Source organism: Cetorhinus maximus, chromosome 1 (genome assembly GCF_964194155.1).
Source record: "Cetorhinus maximus chromosome 1, sCetMax3.hap1.1, whole genome shotgun sequence".
Lineage (NCBI taxonomy): Eukaryota > Metazoa > Chordata > Chondrichthyes > Lamniformes > Cetorhinidae > Cetorhinus > Cetorhinus maximus.
This window is the reverse complement of record NC_135879.1, coordinates 43,892,301-43,909,219: the sequence shown is the minus strand read 5'-3', so window position 1 is coordinate 43,909,219 and position 16,919 is coordinate 43,892,301. Positions and strand designations below refer to the sequence as shown.

At 46.0% G+C, this 16,919-nt stretch overlaps 1 protein-coding gene across 1 annotated transcript in view; it reads left to right on the top strand.

The window, feature by feature from the left end:
- rxfp1 (relaxin family peptide receptor 1) overlaps window positions 1–16,919 on the top strand; it is a 161,252-nt gene that overhangs the window by 6,341 nt on the left and 137,992 nt on the right. The window contains exons 3-4 of the mRNA XM_078552868.1: window positions 12,439–12,519; window positions 16,159–16,264. Of these exons, the coding sequence (XP_078408994.1) occupies window positions 12,439–12,519; window positions 16,159–16,264 (187 nt within the window). The remainder of the gene's footprint in view (window positions 1–12,438; window positions 12,520–16,158; window positions 16,265–16,919) is intronic.

Below are 16,919 nucleotides of genomic sequence, written 5' to 3'. Positions count from 1 at the left end.
GCTGATTTACACTAAGGGAGACTTCAGATGGCCTTGATTTGGGCCTTGAGCACCCAGCTATGGATGGCATCATGGACTGGCTGACTGAGAGGTAACAGTAAGGTCACTGACCAAGTGATAGTGGTGGGAGAAAGAATGTCGTCACCCTGAGAGAGGACAGCAGGGTCATGCTCCATGGTGCCACTGCAGCTGCCCTGGAGCACCATCTCATAATCTGCTGGATCACAGATTGCTGGAACTGTTGTGAAAGCCTGCATGCCCCATTGAGCACTGGCATCTGCATCCAGGATGCAATGCAGGTGCCCAACACTTCCACAGTGGAAATGATGGGCTCCAAGCTCTGCGTCATGCCCTATGCCACCATGCTCCTAGCCAGTGACTGAAGGCTATCTGGCAGACCTGCCAATGCGCCAAGCCTCTTGGTGTGCATTATCACCAGTGTTTTCCTAAAGTCCACCCCAATGAAATCCTCATCTGAGTCTTCTGCAGCAGAACTGGCGTGTGACCTCACCCTCTGTGGTGTTGACACATGAGCTGACCTATCCCACCACCCTACCCACAGCCCATTCATGTCCAGTGGCTCACCATGTGCAGTTCCCGACTTTAAACCAGCTTCTAATGATTGTGCAGTACCAAGTCTGTGCTGGTGGCTGCAGTGATAGGTTAAGTGGTGGTGTTTCCCTGAGAACTCTCTTCATCCACTTGCCCTTCTACATGAGTCTACAGCTGAAGGTTCTTGGCTATCAGAAAGTGCAGAAGCATAGGAGATGGGTAGGAGTGAGGGAAGGGTGGGATCTGGAGGAAAGCAGGAGGCCTACTTTGTTAGTTTCCATTTCATGTCACCTTTCAGGGTGAGGGTGAGATGTTAGTAGAGTAGATGCACAAAGCAGCAGCTTACTGTCATCCAGGATGGCCTTGGCAGCGCTGGGTTTCTTTGGGTCCATTACATTAGAGCCCATGATCCTGAGGACCATTTGTTCAAGGGTACTGAGGGGATGTAGGTGTGCTGGTCCTCCGCCCATCATCTGCTTCTCCCGCCTGTCATAGGTGACCTTCTCCTGCAAGAGTGACTGTGTCAGTGTCCCAACAGAGTGGAGTTCTGTTGGAATTCACTGTGTCAAATAGGGCATCTTAAATTTCTTCATATCTTCAACCCTCACCGCTTGCACCACCCTCTCTCCCCTCCAATGTCACAAAAATGTGTGTGAGAGAGTTCCCAATTTACCCTGGTAATTCTGACCAGTATACAGTGGGAGGTTGTAGCAGCATGCACATCAACTGGGTTCTCCTGAAACTTTGATAAATCTTTATAAAATGAAGATAATTAACCCTGCATGGAACCGATTACCTTTTGGAAACTTCCTTTGGAGCCAAAAGCTTTAAATATTTTATTTTTTTGGCCCAGAAGGGCCTTCAGACATCTCGCTGAATCGGTCCATGTTATAAGCAGAGATCCGAGTAGATAGCACTGAAGTGTCCTTGCAGGAACTGGCAGCTCATCCTGACCATAAATATGGTACAATCCATGGGATTTGGGGCTGAATTTTATATGCCCTCGGTGGACATGTTTCCTGCGGAGGGGGCACATAAAATGGGGTGGATGCCCACCCCTGAGATCACCTCCATAATATGGTGGGGTGCGGGCAGTGGGCAGGCTGGCACTGAAATTAGCAGCCCGTCCGCTATATTTAAATGAACCAGTAAGTGTCAATTAGGCTTGTTATCTAGCCTATTGCCCCTGGTAATACACTGCCCATGCCATAAAACGTTTGGCTTGGACAGCTGAGCGGGAGCGGGAAGCCCGATTTTTCACCTGAAGTGTTTAAAGGGTGGTAAGTGGGGGGGCCGCTCTTCAGGGCTGCCCTTTGCTGAATGTGGGGCGCCTCCCTTAAACCCACCACCTCCCCCTTTTCCCCTCTCCCTAACCTACCCAAATCCTCCCATTCCAAGACCCCGGACTTACCTACTCCAGGGATCCAAAGCCTTGAGGTCCTTTCTTCTCCAGCAGTCCCAGCAGCTGACATTGAAGCCTTCCTGGTGCTGCCTGGACTGAGGGAGCTGCTGGTCAATCGGATTGGCTGGCTGCTCCAGAGGGCGAGACTTCTGCCCCAGTGAGGGGTGGAAGTCCCACTTGGCCCTTGTAAATCAGCCTCTTGGTGCTTTATGGCTGAGGGGCGGTTCAGCGCGGAGGGTGTCAGCTCCACACTGACATGTGTTGTCCAGCCTCCCGTATTATTCCATCCTTGGGACAGGGTGTGAATCTTATATTCTTAAACATCTCAAGAGTTATGCTCTGCCAAATTTCCACTTGAAGAGTGGAATGTTTCAAGTGGAGGAAGGGAGTTCTCAGGAAGAAACACCACCACTCAACCTATCACTGCAGCCACTAGCACAGACTTGGCACTGCACAATCATTAGAAGCTGGTTTAGAGTCAGGAACTGCACATGGTGAGCCACTGGGCTTGATACAAAAGATTAACTTTTGTATCAATGCTGATACAAAAGTTAATAACCGCAAATGCTAAGATATCTGAAATAAAAACAGGGAATGCTCAGCAGGTCTGACAGCATCTCTGGTGAGAGAAGCAGTTAATGTTTCAAGTCAATGACCTTTCCTCAGAACCAATGGTGAGCAGAGATTTTCAACACTTGCAGAACTGAAAGTTCTGACCTGAAATGTTTACTCTGTTCCTTTCTCCACAGATTCTGTCAACTTGCTGCACATTTCCAGCATTTTCCCTTTTTATTCCTTCCTGTGTCATTCAATGATTCTGCCAGCTAACCCATCAAGTCCCCCCTGCACATGATAATGGCTAAAACATGACTAGACATCCTTCTAGCATCTTCCCAATAATGGATGTCAGACTAATGGGCCTGTATTATCTGGCTCTAGCTTACCAATTTCTTTGGAGATAGGAACTATATGAGCTAGCGTAAAAGAGCGCACTCTCGCTTTTGGGGAATCCCCCCCCCGCCCGCACAGGAAGCGCATAGCACTTCCCGCCAGACGTCACGCTGGGCGGGCCTTAATTGGCCTGCCCACTTAAAATGGCTTCTCTGGCGGGGATCAGCTCCCCACCCACCGGAGATTGGGTTGGTCCCGCCTGCCCGACAGGCAGAAAATTCTGCTCATGGTTTCTGTATGAGTTTTAACCATCTCACTTCTTGATACTATTGCTCATCTTAAACAAGATCCTTAGTCGGAAATTCTAACATTTTTAATGTATCAAAATATCTTATAACATCGGCAACTGTCTATCTCAGGAGACGATGGACTGTGCCTGGGGTGTATGTCACTTCTGGATTGAACATTGTCTGTAGTGGCTGTACAGGCCAGTTCGTGGGTGGCAGTCCCGTCTGCAGCTTGCACAGATGAAGAGCTTCGGCCCAAGGTCAACTAATGTTTTTTCTCCTTCTGGCGGGCTCTCTTTTCTGCCATCTGGTCATTTGTTTTGTCCTCTGCTTTTTCCACCATTTCCTGACTGTTTGTCTCCAGGCACTATGCTCAGCAGTGAGGACTTCCCATGGACCAACTCTGATCCCCACCAACCTGAAGTCTCACTTGCAAACATCCTTGTATCGCAGACATGGGCACCCCGTTGGTCTTGTGCCGATAGAAAGCTTGCCATAGAGCATGTCTTTGAGGATGTCACTGTCATACATTTGGCTCACATGACCCAGGAGTTGCCCTGACCAAGAGGAAGAACATGCTGGGGTTACCTGCATGCAGGTGTACTTCAATATTCGGCACTGTCTTGCCAGGAGATGCCCAATATTTGCCTGAGGCAGTGGCGGTGGAAGCTGTTCAGCTGCTTTCCTTGGCATGTATAAGTAGTCCATGCCTCGCCACTGTAAAGGAAAGTGCTGAGAACACAAGCCTGATACACACAGAGCTTTGTATTCTCAGTTACTTTGCTGTTGGTCCATACTTGACTTCTCAACTTTGACATGACAGCTGCGGCCTTGGCAATCCTGGTGCTGATTTTGGCATCAAGGGGCAGGTTACTGGTGATTGTTGAGCCAAGGTATGTGAAGCTGTCAACGACCTCCAGAGTGAGGTTATCCATGTTGATGGAAGGTGGAGTTTCTATCCCATAACTTTGGTCTTCCTGACACTGATTGTCAGTCCAAACTCCTTGCAGGCCCGGAAGAACCGATCCACAAAATTTGTAAGTGAACTTCAGTATGGGATGCCGGCATAGTGTCATCAGCAAACAACAACTCACAAACTAGGACATTATGCACATAGTCGTGCCAAATTGAACAGCTTGCCATCAGCTTTAGCATGCAGGTGGACACCCTCATTTGAGTTGCTGAAAGCGCACAATAATGGCACGGAGAAAAATATGCCAAAGAAGCTTGGCACCAGGGTACAGCCCCACTTTGCCCCACTGCTGATCTTGAAAGCCTCCAATGGTGCTCCATTGTAACGGACGAGACTGTGTATGGCCTCATGGAGCCCAGGTGGGTAGCCTATTTTCTGCATCAGTTTAAAAAATCCACCTCTACTGACAAAACCGAAGGCCTTGGTGAGGTCTATGAGGGAAATGTTGCGTAGTCTGCGCTGTTCTCCTGTAACTGCCAAAGTGAGAAAATCATGTCAACTGTCAACCTGTCAGCACAGAAGTTGCACTGATGCCAGGGTCTGCAATCTAGTCAGAGCAACCAAAGTATCCCAATAGTGAAGAAATGAACTGATCATTGTGGCAATAATGAAAATAGAGATTATTATTTTGATAATTCACATAGAAGAAAAGCAAATTAATAGGGGCTATGAATTGATTATGCTTAATTTTTGGATGCACAGGTCTCAATTTGTGACCTGCCTATATCAGTTCCTTTGAAATTGGGCAGCATGAAAAGTCTGGTGCTCCCACCTTATTACCATGATTGTAGAACAGGGCCAAGTAGGATCCTTGTTGCTGGCTGCCTTGTTGTGTCAGCTGCCTCTGCACTGTCAGGGTGCCAATCAACATTGTGCTAACAGTATGTGGTGCAGGCAGCCTGCTCTTCTTAAAGGCAGTCTGACCCTTTTAAAGAGATGCTGCACTGAATGATATTGCTGCAACAGTGCAGACCTGAGGATCAGCAGGTCTCACACAGGTGATCAAGGTCAATGAATGCATCTTCACATGACATCTCTTTGTTTTTATTCTTTCATGGGAAATGGACGTCACTGGCAAGGCCAGCATTTGTTGCCATCCCTAATTTCCCGTGAGAAGATTGTGGTAAGCCCCCATTTTGAACGCTTCAGTCTATATGGTGTAGGTACGCTCACAGTGCTGTTAGGAAGGGAGTTTCAGGGTTTTGATCCAGCCACTGTGATATCGTTCCAAGTCAGGATGATGTGTGACTTGGAGTGGAACTTGTAGATGGTGGTGTTCCCATGCAGCTGCTGCCCTTATCCTTCTAGGTGGTAGAGGTTGCCAGATAGGAAGATGCTGCTGAAGTAGCCTTGGTGAGTTGCTGCAGTGCCTCATGTACTTAGTACTCACTACTGCTATTGTGCATTGGTGGTGGAGAGTATATGCTTGTGGAGGTGGATGGGGTGCGAATCAAGTGGGCTGCTTTCTCTTAGATGGTGTCCAGCTTCTAGAGTGTTGTAGAGCCACAGTCATCCAGGCAAGTAGAGAGTATTCTATGTCATTCCTGACTTGGACCTTGTAGATGCTGGAAAGATTTTGGGGAGTCAGATTGTGAGTTACTCACTGCAGAATTCCCAGCCTCTGACCTGCTTTTGTAGCCACAATATATATATGGCTGGTTCAGTTCAATTTCTGATTAATGGTAACTCACAGGATGTTGAGCGTAGGGGATCCAGTGATGGTAATGCCATTGAATGTCAAGGGGAGATGGTTAGATTTTCTCTCGTTGGAGATTGTCATTGCCTGGCACTTGTGTGTCATGAATGTCCTACTACACCAGCAACCTCTCTCACTGCTCAATGCACCAGATCCTCATCACTCACCCAGCAGCTTGCCCTGGCATTCAGGACTCAAGCTTAACATCTAGATACTCTAGCTCATATTCACACTTACCAATGCTTCAAGCCTCACATCCACTTCTCACTGTCTCCATATTCCTCCAGCTATTCAGCTTTGGCAGGTATATCCCCAACACAGTACTAGACAGTCACTGACATTCTGCCTTGTCTCTTGCAGGACATGTGGCACACAGTGGGAGGGAATAAAGCAGCAGCAGCGGACAAGGACACCTGCATTTTTGGAGTGCTATGGAGGAGATGGTTCTCAGTATCATGGGGTCAGCTGTGACAGAGTTCGGGCATTCTGTGTCACTGAAAATATTGAGGATGATGACTTATGCCCCTTCTCAACTCCCAGCTCAACCTCACCCTGCTACCTGGCTTGATGAACAAGCTGCTGATGGTGCAACCATGGACCTTTTGCGTCCCATCCCATCCCCACCTCCCTCACACCAAAGTTCCCCTCCTGATTTACTGGTTTCAGGCATCCAAGAACTTCTACCTGCTCAGCCATAACAGCCCAAAGAGGAAGAGAGAGAATAACAGAACAGCACTGATGAAGAGGCTCTGTCACTTTATCTGATACTTGTAGCCACCAACTCAGACATTGGCACTGCACTTAACTTGGAGGTTAGCATAGAGTTGGGTGAGTCAACAGGCATGAGTGGGCTGTAAGCAGACCAAGCGGGGGAGGATGGATTGTTTGTCAGCTAACCGGAAGGTGAGGTCACAGATGAGTTTTGCTGCAGAGGACTCAGATGAGGACCTCGATGGGTACTGTACAAAGAGGCATTGATTGACATGCACTTCAAAATGCTGAGTGTAATGGTTGGCCTGCTAGGCAATCTCCTGTCATTGTCATGAAGAATGGAGGAGTCCAGCTCCAACCTGGCAGAGGGGATGGCGCAGAGTTAACCCTCTCCACAACATCTGCTCCATTTCCCTGTCGTGCTGCAGACCCAGAGGCTCTGCCACTGCTGCCTCCATACCTGTTGCAGCTTTTGTGAGCACAGGTCACCGACTCCTCCACCATTCCTTTGAGGATGCAGCGACACACTATGGAAAATCCAGGGTCTCATCACAACATATCCAAAAATACTCATAAGAACATAAGAAATAGGGGCTTTTCTTTATTCATTCATGGGATGTGGGTGTCGCTGGCTAGGCCAGCATTTATTGCCCATCCCTAATTGCCCTTGAGAAGGTGTGGGTGAGCTGCCTTCTTGAACCATTGCATTCCATGTAGTGTAGTTACACCCACAGTGCTGTTAGGGAGGGAGTTCCAGGATCTTGACCCAGCAACAGTGAAGGAACGGCGATACATTTCCAAGTCAGGATGGTGACTGACTTGGAGGGGAACTTCCAGATGGTGGTGTTTGCATGTGGCTGCTGCCCTTGTCCTTCTAGATGGTAGTGGTTGTGGGTTTGGAAGATGCTGTCTAAGGAGGATTGGTGAGTTCCTGCAGTGCACCTTGTAGATGGTACACACTGCTACTACTGTGTATTGAGTGTGGAGGGAGTGAATGTTTGCGGAGGGCGCCAATCAAGCGGGCTGCTTTATCCTGGATGGTGATGAGCTCCTTGATGCTTTTGGAACTGGACTCATCCAGGCAAAAGGAAGTATTCCACCGCACTCGTGACTTGTGCCAAGTAGATGGTGGACAGGCTCTGGGGAGTCAGAGTGTGAGTTACACGCCACAGGATTCCTAGCCTCTGACCTGCTCTTGTATCCATAGTATTTATATGGCTAGTCCAGTTCAGTTTCTGGCCAATGAAGAACTCCTGAAATGATATCTTGGAACTGGGATGACTGACCTCAAACAACCACAACCATCTTCCTTTGTGCTAGGTATGACTCCAACCAATGGAGAGTTTCCCCCGATTCCCATTGAGCCAATTTTGCTAGGGCACTTTGATGCCACATTCTTTCAAGTGCTGCCTGATGTCAAGGGCAGTCACTTTCACTTCACCTCAGGAGTACACCTCTTTTGCCCATGTTTGAACCAAGGCTTTAATGCGGTCAGGAGCTGAGTGGCCTTGGCAGAACCCAAACTGAGCATCAGTGAGCAGGTTATTGCTAAGCAAGTGCCACTTGATAGCACTGTTGGTGACCCCTTCCATCAATTTACTAATGATCGAGAGTAGAACGATGGGGCGGTAATTGGCCAGGTTGGGTTTGTCCTGCTTTTTGTGTACAGGATGTACCAGGGCAATTTTCAACATTGCCAGGTAGATGCCAGTGTTGTAGCTGCACTGGAGGAACTTGGCTAGGGGCGCAGCAAGTTCTGAAGCACAAGTCTTCAGTACTATTGCTGGAATATAGTCAGGGCCCATAGCCTTTGCAGTATCCAGTGCCCTCAGTCATTTCTTGATATCACGTGGAGTGAATCAAATTGGCTGAAGACTGGCACCTGTGATGCTGGGGACCTCCGAAGGAGGCTGAGATGGATCATGCACTCGGCACTTCTGCCTGAAGATTGTTGCAAAACATTCAGCCTTACCTTTCGAACTGATTTGCTGGGCTCCTCCATCATTCAGGATGGGGATATTTGTGGAGCATCCAGTGAGTTGTTTAATTGTCCACCACCATTCATGACTGGATGTGGCAAGATTGCAGACTTCAGATCTGATCCGTTGGTTGTGGAATCACTTAGCTCTGTCTATCACTTGCTGCTTATGTTGTTTGACATGCAAGTAGTCCTGTGTTATAGCTTCACCAGGTTGACATCTCATTTTTAGGTATGCCTGGTGCTGCTCCTGGCATGACCTCCTGCACTCTTCATTGAACCAGGGTTGATCGCCTGGCTTGATGGTAATGGTAGAGTGGGGGATATGCTGGGCCATGAGGTTACAGATTGTGGTTGAGTACAATTCTGCTGCTGCTGATGACCCACAGCGCCTGATGGATGCTCAGCTTTAAGCTGCTAGATCTGTTTGAAATCTATCCCATTTAGCACGGTGGTAGTGCCACACAACACAATGGAGGGTATCCTCCTGTATTCAATGTGAATACAGGACTTCGCCTCCACAAGGACTGTGCAGTGGTCACTCCAACCAATACTGTCTTGGACAGATGCATCTGTGCCAGGCAGATTGGTGAGGATGAGGTCAAGTATGTTGTTCCCTCTTGTTGATTCCCTCGCCACCTGCCGCAGACCCAGTCTAGCAGCTATGTCCTTTAGAACTTGGCCAGCTCGGTCTGTAGTGGTGCTACCGAGCCACTCTTTGTGATGTCCCCCACTCTAGCCACTCTCAGCGCTTTGTCTAAGTGGTTTTCAATATGGAGGAGTACAGATTCATCAGCTGAGGGGGGTTGTGGTATATGGTAATCAGCAGGAGGTTTCCTTGCCCATGTTTGACCTGATGCCATGAGACTTCATGGCGTCCAGACTCAATGTTAAGAACTCCTAGGGCAACTCTCTCCTGACTGTATACCACTGTACCACCATCTCTGCTGGGCCTGTCCTGCCAGTGGGACAGGACATACCTAGGAATGCTGATGGAGATGTCTGGGACATTGTCTGTCAGGTATGATTCCATGAGTATGACTATGTCAGGCTGTTGCTTGACTAGTCTGTGAGCTAGCTCTCCTAATTTTGGCACTAGCCCCCAGATGTTACTAAGGAGGACTTTGCAGGGACGACAGGGCTGAATTTGACATCGTCGCTTCTGGTGCCTAGGTCGATGTCGGGTGGTCCGTCCGGCTCCATTGCTTTTAGACATTTTAGTGGATTGATACAACTGAGTGGCTTGCTAAGCTATTTCAGAGGGCATTTAAGAGTCAGCCACAATCCTGTGGATCTGGAGTCACATGTAGGCCAGACCAGGTAAGGACAGCAGACTTCCTTCCCTAAAGGACATTAGTGAACCAGATGGGTTTTTACAACAATCAACAATCATCCAGATATTTATTGAATTCAAGTTTCACCATCTGCCGTGGTGGGATTCAAACCCAGGTCCCCAGAGCATTACCCTGGGTCTCTGGATTATTAGTCCAGAGACAATACCATTACACCATTGCCTCCCCACTAGCTGCATAGGCCATTTGGCCCCTTGAGACTGCTCTGCCGTTCAATAAGATCATGACTGATCTGATTGTGGCCTTAACTCCATTTTCCTGTCTGTCCTTCATGAACTTCCAGATTATTTCCAGATACTTTGTAATAGTACAAGTTCTTCGAGATTACCTTACCTGCAAGTTGGGTGCCTGATCCTTTGAATAATGCTAGTGCAGGGCCCAACTTGCAGTTCAGTGCTTGTCCTTTGTAGAATGTAATGCAGATTTGTTGTCTGGACCTGCCAAGGTCCAAATTAAGCTTCCTGATGTGACATCAGCAGGTACGGCTGTGAGACATCAAAATGGCGTCCCGTCTGAGGCTACCAGTGCATGCTGGTGATGCACATGCAGGCTGTTCCAGAAGCCAAAGGGCACTTTTAAGGAAAGGCAATCTGCCGCCTTACCAGGTGTCTCCTATATATGACTTCAGACCCACAGTGACTCTTAACTGCTCCTGAAATGGCCTAGCAAGCCACGCAGTTGTATTGAAGAAGGGGCTTACCGCCACCTTCTAAAGGAAATTAGGTATAGACAATAAAGGTTGGCCATGCCAGCGACACCCACATCCTGCGCATGAATAATAAAGAAACTTTTCTCACCTTTCCACGTAATGAGGTCCCTTGTCCCTGGTACCATCCTAGAAAATCTCCTCTGCAGCCCTTCTAAGGTGTTGACATCCTGTCTAAAGTGAAGTGCCCAGAATTGGACACAGTACTCCTGATGGAGCCTAACCAATGATTTATAAATGTTCAGCATAACTTTCTTGCTTTTGTATTTTATGCCTCTGTTTTTACAGCCAAGAATACAAGAAATAGGAGCAGGAATAGAACATATGGCCCATTGAACCTGCTCTGCCATTCAATACCATCATGGCTGATCTCTGGCTTCAAATCCATTTTCCCATCCTCTCCCCATATACCCTGATTTCCTGAGAGAACAACATTCTATCTATCTCTCCTAAAGTGTATTCAGTGATGGAGCATCCACAACCCTCTGGGTAGAGAATTCCAAAGATTCACAACCGTTTGAACGCATAAATTTCTCCTCATCTCAGTCCTAAATGATTGACCCCCGAGACTGTGCCCCCACGTTTTAGATTCCCCAGCCAGCGGAAAATCTTAGCGTTTATCCCATCAAGCCCCTTCAGAATCTTTTAGGTTTTAATGAGATCACCTTCATTCTTTTGTACTCCAGGGAATTATAGGCCCAATTTACGCAGCCTCTCATTAGAGGACAACCTTCTCATTCCAGGGATCAATTTAGTGAACCTTCGCTGTACCACTTCCAATACAAGTATATCCTTTCTTAAATGTGGAGACCAAAACTTCACACAGAATTCCAGATGTGGTCTCACCAAAGTCCTGTATAATTGTAGCAAAACTCCTTTATTCCTGTACTCCAATCCACTTGTAATAAAGGCTGGCTTGCCATTTGCCTTCCTAATTGGTTGCAATACCTGCATGCTAACTTTCTGCGTACCTTGTACAAGCACACCCAAGTCTCTTTGAACTTCAATGTTTACAAATTTCACTCCTTTTAAAAAATATTCTGGAATCCATATCCTTTCCTAAGACCTCTCAACTTGCCCTATCACCAAAGACTTGCATACATACATCTCCAGCTCTCTCAGTTCCTGCATCTCCTTTAAAATGGTAGGTCTCTTAACAACATGACTTAGCTTCTGTTTTAGGTCCCCTCACAGAAATTGGGCAGTTATGAGCAGGGCAGGTATTGGTCCGACCTGTCCAAGATTCTTGGATCATTGTTACAGCCACCAACTGATTTTTTCAATGCACATTTTTCCAACAACCTTGTGAAGCCAGGAGGAGTATGGCTGCTGACCCCAACTCCACAGTTGCCACTTTCGGCATTCACCTCCCACCCATTGCCCGTTGCAACCCTCCTCCCAGGACTTACCATGAGGTTGCTGTTGGCGAAGCAAGTAGCCTGACATTCATGCTCTTCAAATGTGTGAATTGGCCATGGAAGTGGAACAAGAACACCTACATTAGATGTTAATGAGGTCTGACGTCCAATTTTGGGCTGCCTTCAGACCTCTCATTAGGGGCGCACACTCCTTAACAGCTTGGAATCTGGTCCTAAAACCAAAATTCTTACATTTGATTTTCACATTTTCATTGATAAGATAAATGAAGTAAGGCTACTGTAGTGCTGCATTTGTGACTGAATCTACCGGGACTTCATGTTCCCACCACAATGGTCCAAGTTTCTTAGTTCTTTTTAAAGCATATTTAAGGGTATCTTCATCCACCAGTTTTCAGGATAAGGCCTGATTGCATCAAAATTGGTGAACATAACATAAAGTGTCAGCATATGCCTGTGCATTAGTCCTGAATTAATTTTGTGCTGTATATTAAATCATTTCTCTCAATTGTAGATGACAACAATGGATGGTCTGAACTTTTTGATCTATATTATGGAAGAATTTCAAAACATGAAACCGAACTTACCAACTGCAGTAAGTTTCAAAAGTTACTCTAATTTGAGTTTGCTTAAACCTTTACAACACTCTCTTCATATTTTGGTCAGTTGTTATTTTCTACTCAAGGAAATTAAGGAATTTAATTTATTCTGTAACTAAACAAAGGAGAAAAGCTGTTGATGGGAGAACATTACTGTGATAGAAGCAATAACTGAATGAGTGAATGGAAGGGGACAATGACCATGTATAACCACTATCATCAAATGTAGCACACCAATACTCATAATGCAACATAACTAACAGTCAGCAGACTATGGATTGAAAAATGAAGCCGGAGAATTACTTAAATAGCTTTATTGACAGTATAGTGCACTCTATAGAGAGTGCATCTGGGGAATTGATAATGGAAAATAGGGGGATGGCGGACGAATTAAACAGGCATTTTGCTTTGGTCTTTACTATAGAGGACACAAGTAACAGCCCAGAAGCAGCTGTAAATCAGGAAATGGGAGGGAGGAACTTAGGAAAATTACAATTAGCAGGGAAGTGGTAATGAGCACATTGTTGGGGCTGTGGACTGGCAAATCCCTAGGTCCGAATGGACTTCACCCTAAGGTCTTGAAAGAAGTGGCTAGTGAGATAGTTGATGCACTGGTTTTAATTTTCCAAAGTTCCCCACATTCAGGAAAGGTTCTATTAGATTGGAAAATAGCAAATATAACTCCTTTATTCGAAAAGGGAGGGAGACAGAAAGCAGGAAACTATAGACCTAACATCTGTCATAGGGAAAATGTTAGAAGATATTATTTAAGATGTTATAGCAGGGCATTTAGAAAAATGCAAGGCAATCAGGCAGAGTAAACAAGGTTTTGTAAAAGGGAAATCATGTTTAACCAATTTATTGGAGTTTTTTGAAGGAGTCACATATGCTGTGGATAAAGGGGGAACCGGTAGATGTACTGCACTTAAATTTCCAGAAGGTACTTGATAAAGTGCCACATCAAAGGTTATTGCAGAAAATAAAAGCTCATGGTGTAGGGGGTAACATATTGGCATGAGTAGAAGATTGGCTAGCTAACAGGAAGCAGAGAGCTGGCATAAATGGGTATTTTTCTGGTTGGCAGAATGTGACGAGTGGTGTGCCACAGGGATCAGTGCTGGGATCTCAACTTTTTACAATTTATATAAATGACTTGGATGAAAGGACCGAAGGAATGGTGGCTAAATTTACTGATGACACAAAGATAAGTAGGAAAGTAAATTATGAAGAGGATGTAAGGAGGCTACAAAATGACATAAATAGGTTCAGTGAGTGGGCAAAGATCTGGCAAATTGAGTATAATGTGGGCAAATGTGAAATTATTCAGTTTGGCAGGAAGAATAAAAAAGAAGCTTATTATCTAAATGGTGACAGATCGCAGAGCTCTGAGATTCAAAGGGATTTGGGTGTCCTAGTACATTAATCACAAAGGGTTAGTAGGCAGGTACAGCCGGTAATTAGGAAAGCTAATAGAATGTTATCATTTATTGTGAGGGGAATTGATTACAAAAGTAGGGAGATTATGCTTCAGTTGTACAGGGCATTGGTGAGACCACATCTGGAGTATTGTGTACAGCACTGGTCTCCTTATTTAAAGAAAGATGTAAATGCATTAGCAGCAGTTCAGAGAAGGTTTGCCACACTAATACCAAGAATGGGCAGGTTGTCTTATGAGGAAAGGCTGGACAGGTTAGGCATGTATCCACTGGAATTTAGAAGAGTAAGAGGCGACTTAATTGAAACCTTTATGATCATGAGGGGTCTTGACAGGGTGGATGTGGAGCGGATGGTTCCTCTTGTGGGAGCATCTAGAACTAGGAGTCACTGTTTTAAAATAAGGGGTCGCTCATTTAAGACTGAGATGAGGAGAAATATTTTCTCTCAGAGCATTGAGAGTCTTTGGAACTCTCTTCCTGAAAAGGCAGTGGAAGCAGAGTCTTTGAATATTTTTAAGGCAGAGCTAAATAGATCTTTGATTAACAAGGGGTGAAAGGTTATCGGGGGTAGGCAGGAATTTCAGGTTGAAGTTACATTCAGATCAGCCATGATCTTATTGATTGGTGGAGCAGGTTCAAGGGGCTGAGTGGCCTACTCCTGTTCCTAATTCGTATGTTCGTAAAACCCAGAATAAATGCGATAAGTACTTTAGAGAAGAACCAAAAGTCTATCTCAATCCAGTGTTCCGGAAAATCTACTAGCCATGATCCTGGAGTTTGCGGAATCACTGTGGACCACCATGGGCCCCTCAATGGTACACCATATAGTCATGATATCAGCCAGCTGTCTGCCCATGGGGTTGCATGGGTTTGTGCTGAGATCTAGCTTAGAATCCCAACCCTAAATATTCCTCCCCCTGCCCTAGCAAGGATCTTAGCCCTTTGATCACCCAATTATAGTTAAATGATGGCAGTAAACAGCGCTTGAGAAATCAGCTGGTTTCCCTGAATTCCCAGCATAGTACCACCAACCAATAGAAAGGGCAGTACCGCAATGGCAGTGCTAAGCATGCAACAGTAGATAATGCACCAAATCCGCCCTACTGGTCACGAGAAATCCTACTGGCAGTATGGTATCCTATTACCAGTATGATAATCATTTTCCTGGGTGGGGGACAATTACATAGGCAGGCGAGACTGCCAGTAGGATTTCTGATGACCAGTAGGACGGATTTGGTGCATTATCTACTGTCGCATGCTTAGCACTGCCATTGCAATAGTGCCCTTTCTATTGGTTGGTGGTACTATGCTGGGAATTCAGGGAAACCAGCTGACTTCTCAAGCGCTTTTTACTGCCATCATTTAACTGTAATGGGGTGATCAAAGGGCTAAAATCCCATATTCACCCACTTCCGGTGGCAAAACTACTGGAGGGAAAATCTAGCCCAATGGATGAAAATCAGATGGGCCTGGATATTGGATGGACAAGAAAATCAAATTAAAAACTTTTAAACTGGATCAAGATACTGAAGGCCAAAAGTATTATGATCACTGTGTACGTACCAGGCTTTCAGAATCCAGGAGGCGATGCCAGCATCCACAACTGTTTCATATCTAGAAGTTTCATGACATCTGCTGAGGGTTTAAAAGAAAAAGATAATCAATATACAGTATTTCCAACTGTATATGGTTGCACCTTAATGGAAAGTACATATCCATAATGCTGTCTCAGCTCTCAGACAGAATACTGTTGTCAGAGAATGTGCCCTACAACAGCTAGAATAGCTCTCCTATGGCAAGTTGTCAAGTTCGCACAATAATTGTACTCAGTGTCATGCTCCTGGGAGGTATCCAAGATCCTTGTTGTTAAGTGCATTTATGCAGGCATCAGGCGAGGATATTGTGCCCCCTCTCACAGTCAGTCAGCCAGCTGAAACTCATTTTGTCGGCTCAGATGTGAAAAAACAGACACTTGGACCAAAATGAAACTGCACCCCAGCATGATTCAGCACCTTCACGAGAGGAAATGAAAAAACTGGGGGAAGGGTTTATTTAATGCACAAGCAGGGTTCTTACATCAAGCAACTGTGGTGAGAGATGCTAGAAAAAAATAATTTCCTTGTATATACCTTGTAAATAGGATTTTAAAAATAATAAATCACAAATGAATAATATATTGCAACATTTCTTTTTGCACAGTGCTTGGGAATTTTTCCGAGAAATGTCAATGCAAAGGTCTGGAACTCAATTGTGAACATGCTGGACTACATTCCGTCCCTTTGGTTTCTTCCAATGTATTAACATTGTAAGTATTCAGGTCATGCAAGGGAGAGACAGTAGCTGGAATTTTCAGTTCCGCAGTCTAAATTCGGTGGCAGGCGTGGAAGTTGGAACAATTTCCACTGTGCGGCGGCAAGGCTGACCACACATGGTTTTGCATCGTTCAGCTCGTTACATATGTATCCTTGAGGAGCTTGCCGAATCTCACCGCAGGACAGGCAGGAAGTCACCGTCCCCGCCTTTACCTCATTGGGTCGAAGGTCGGGGTGCCATATCTAAGGGGCACCCTGACAGCCTGTACTATCCCTTCCATCTTTGCCTGGCCACTGCTCCGCGCTTCCTGTTAACCCTTCCTCCCTTCCTTGGTTATCCTCCACTCAACTTGCACTGTCACCACCCAGTCTCAAGCATAAGCTGGCATTTACAGACACTCCCCAAAGAGGACAATGAAGCAGCAACTCACTGGTAATCATGGAAAAAGCCTACCTCGCCAGCTGTACAGCACTAACGTGCAGTTGTGAATGTGAACAGTCTAATTTCTCACTGGAAGGAACTTAATTTGGAGGGAGAGCTTAAGTCCGGCGAGGTGGCCTTTTAATGAGCATACATAACTTGCTAGCGCACACTAAAGGGCTTCCCAACATTGTTTGCCAGGAAGGTCGAGCTGCCTTTAAAGTCCC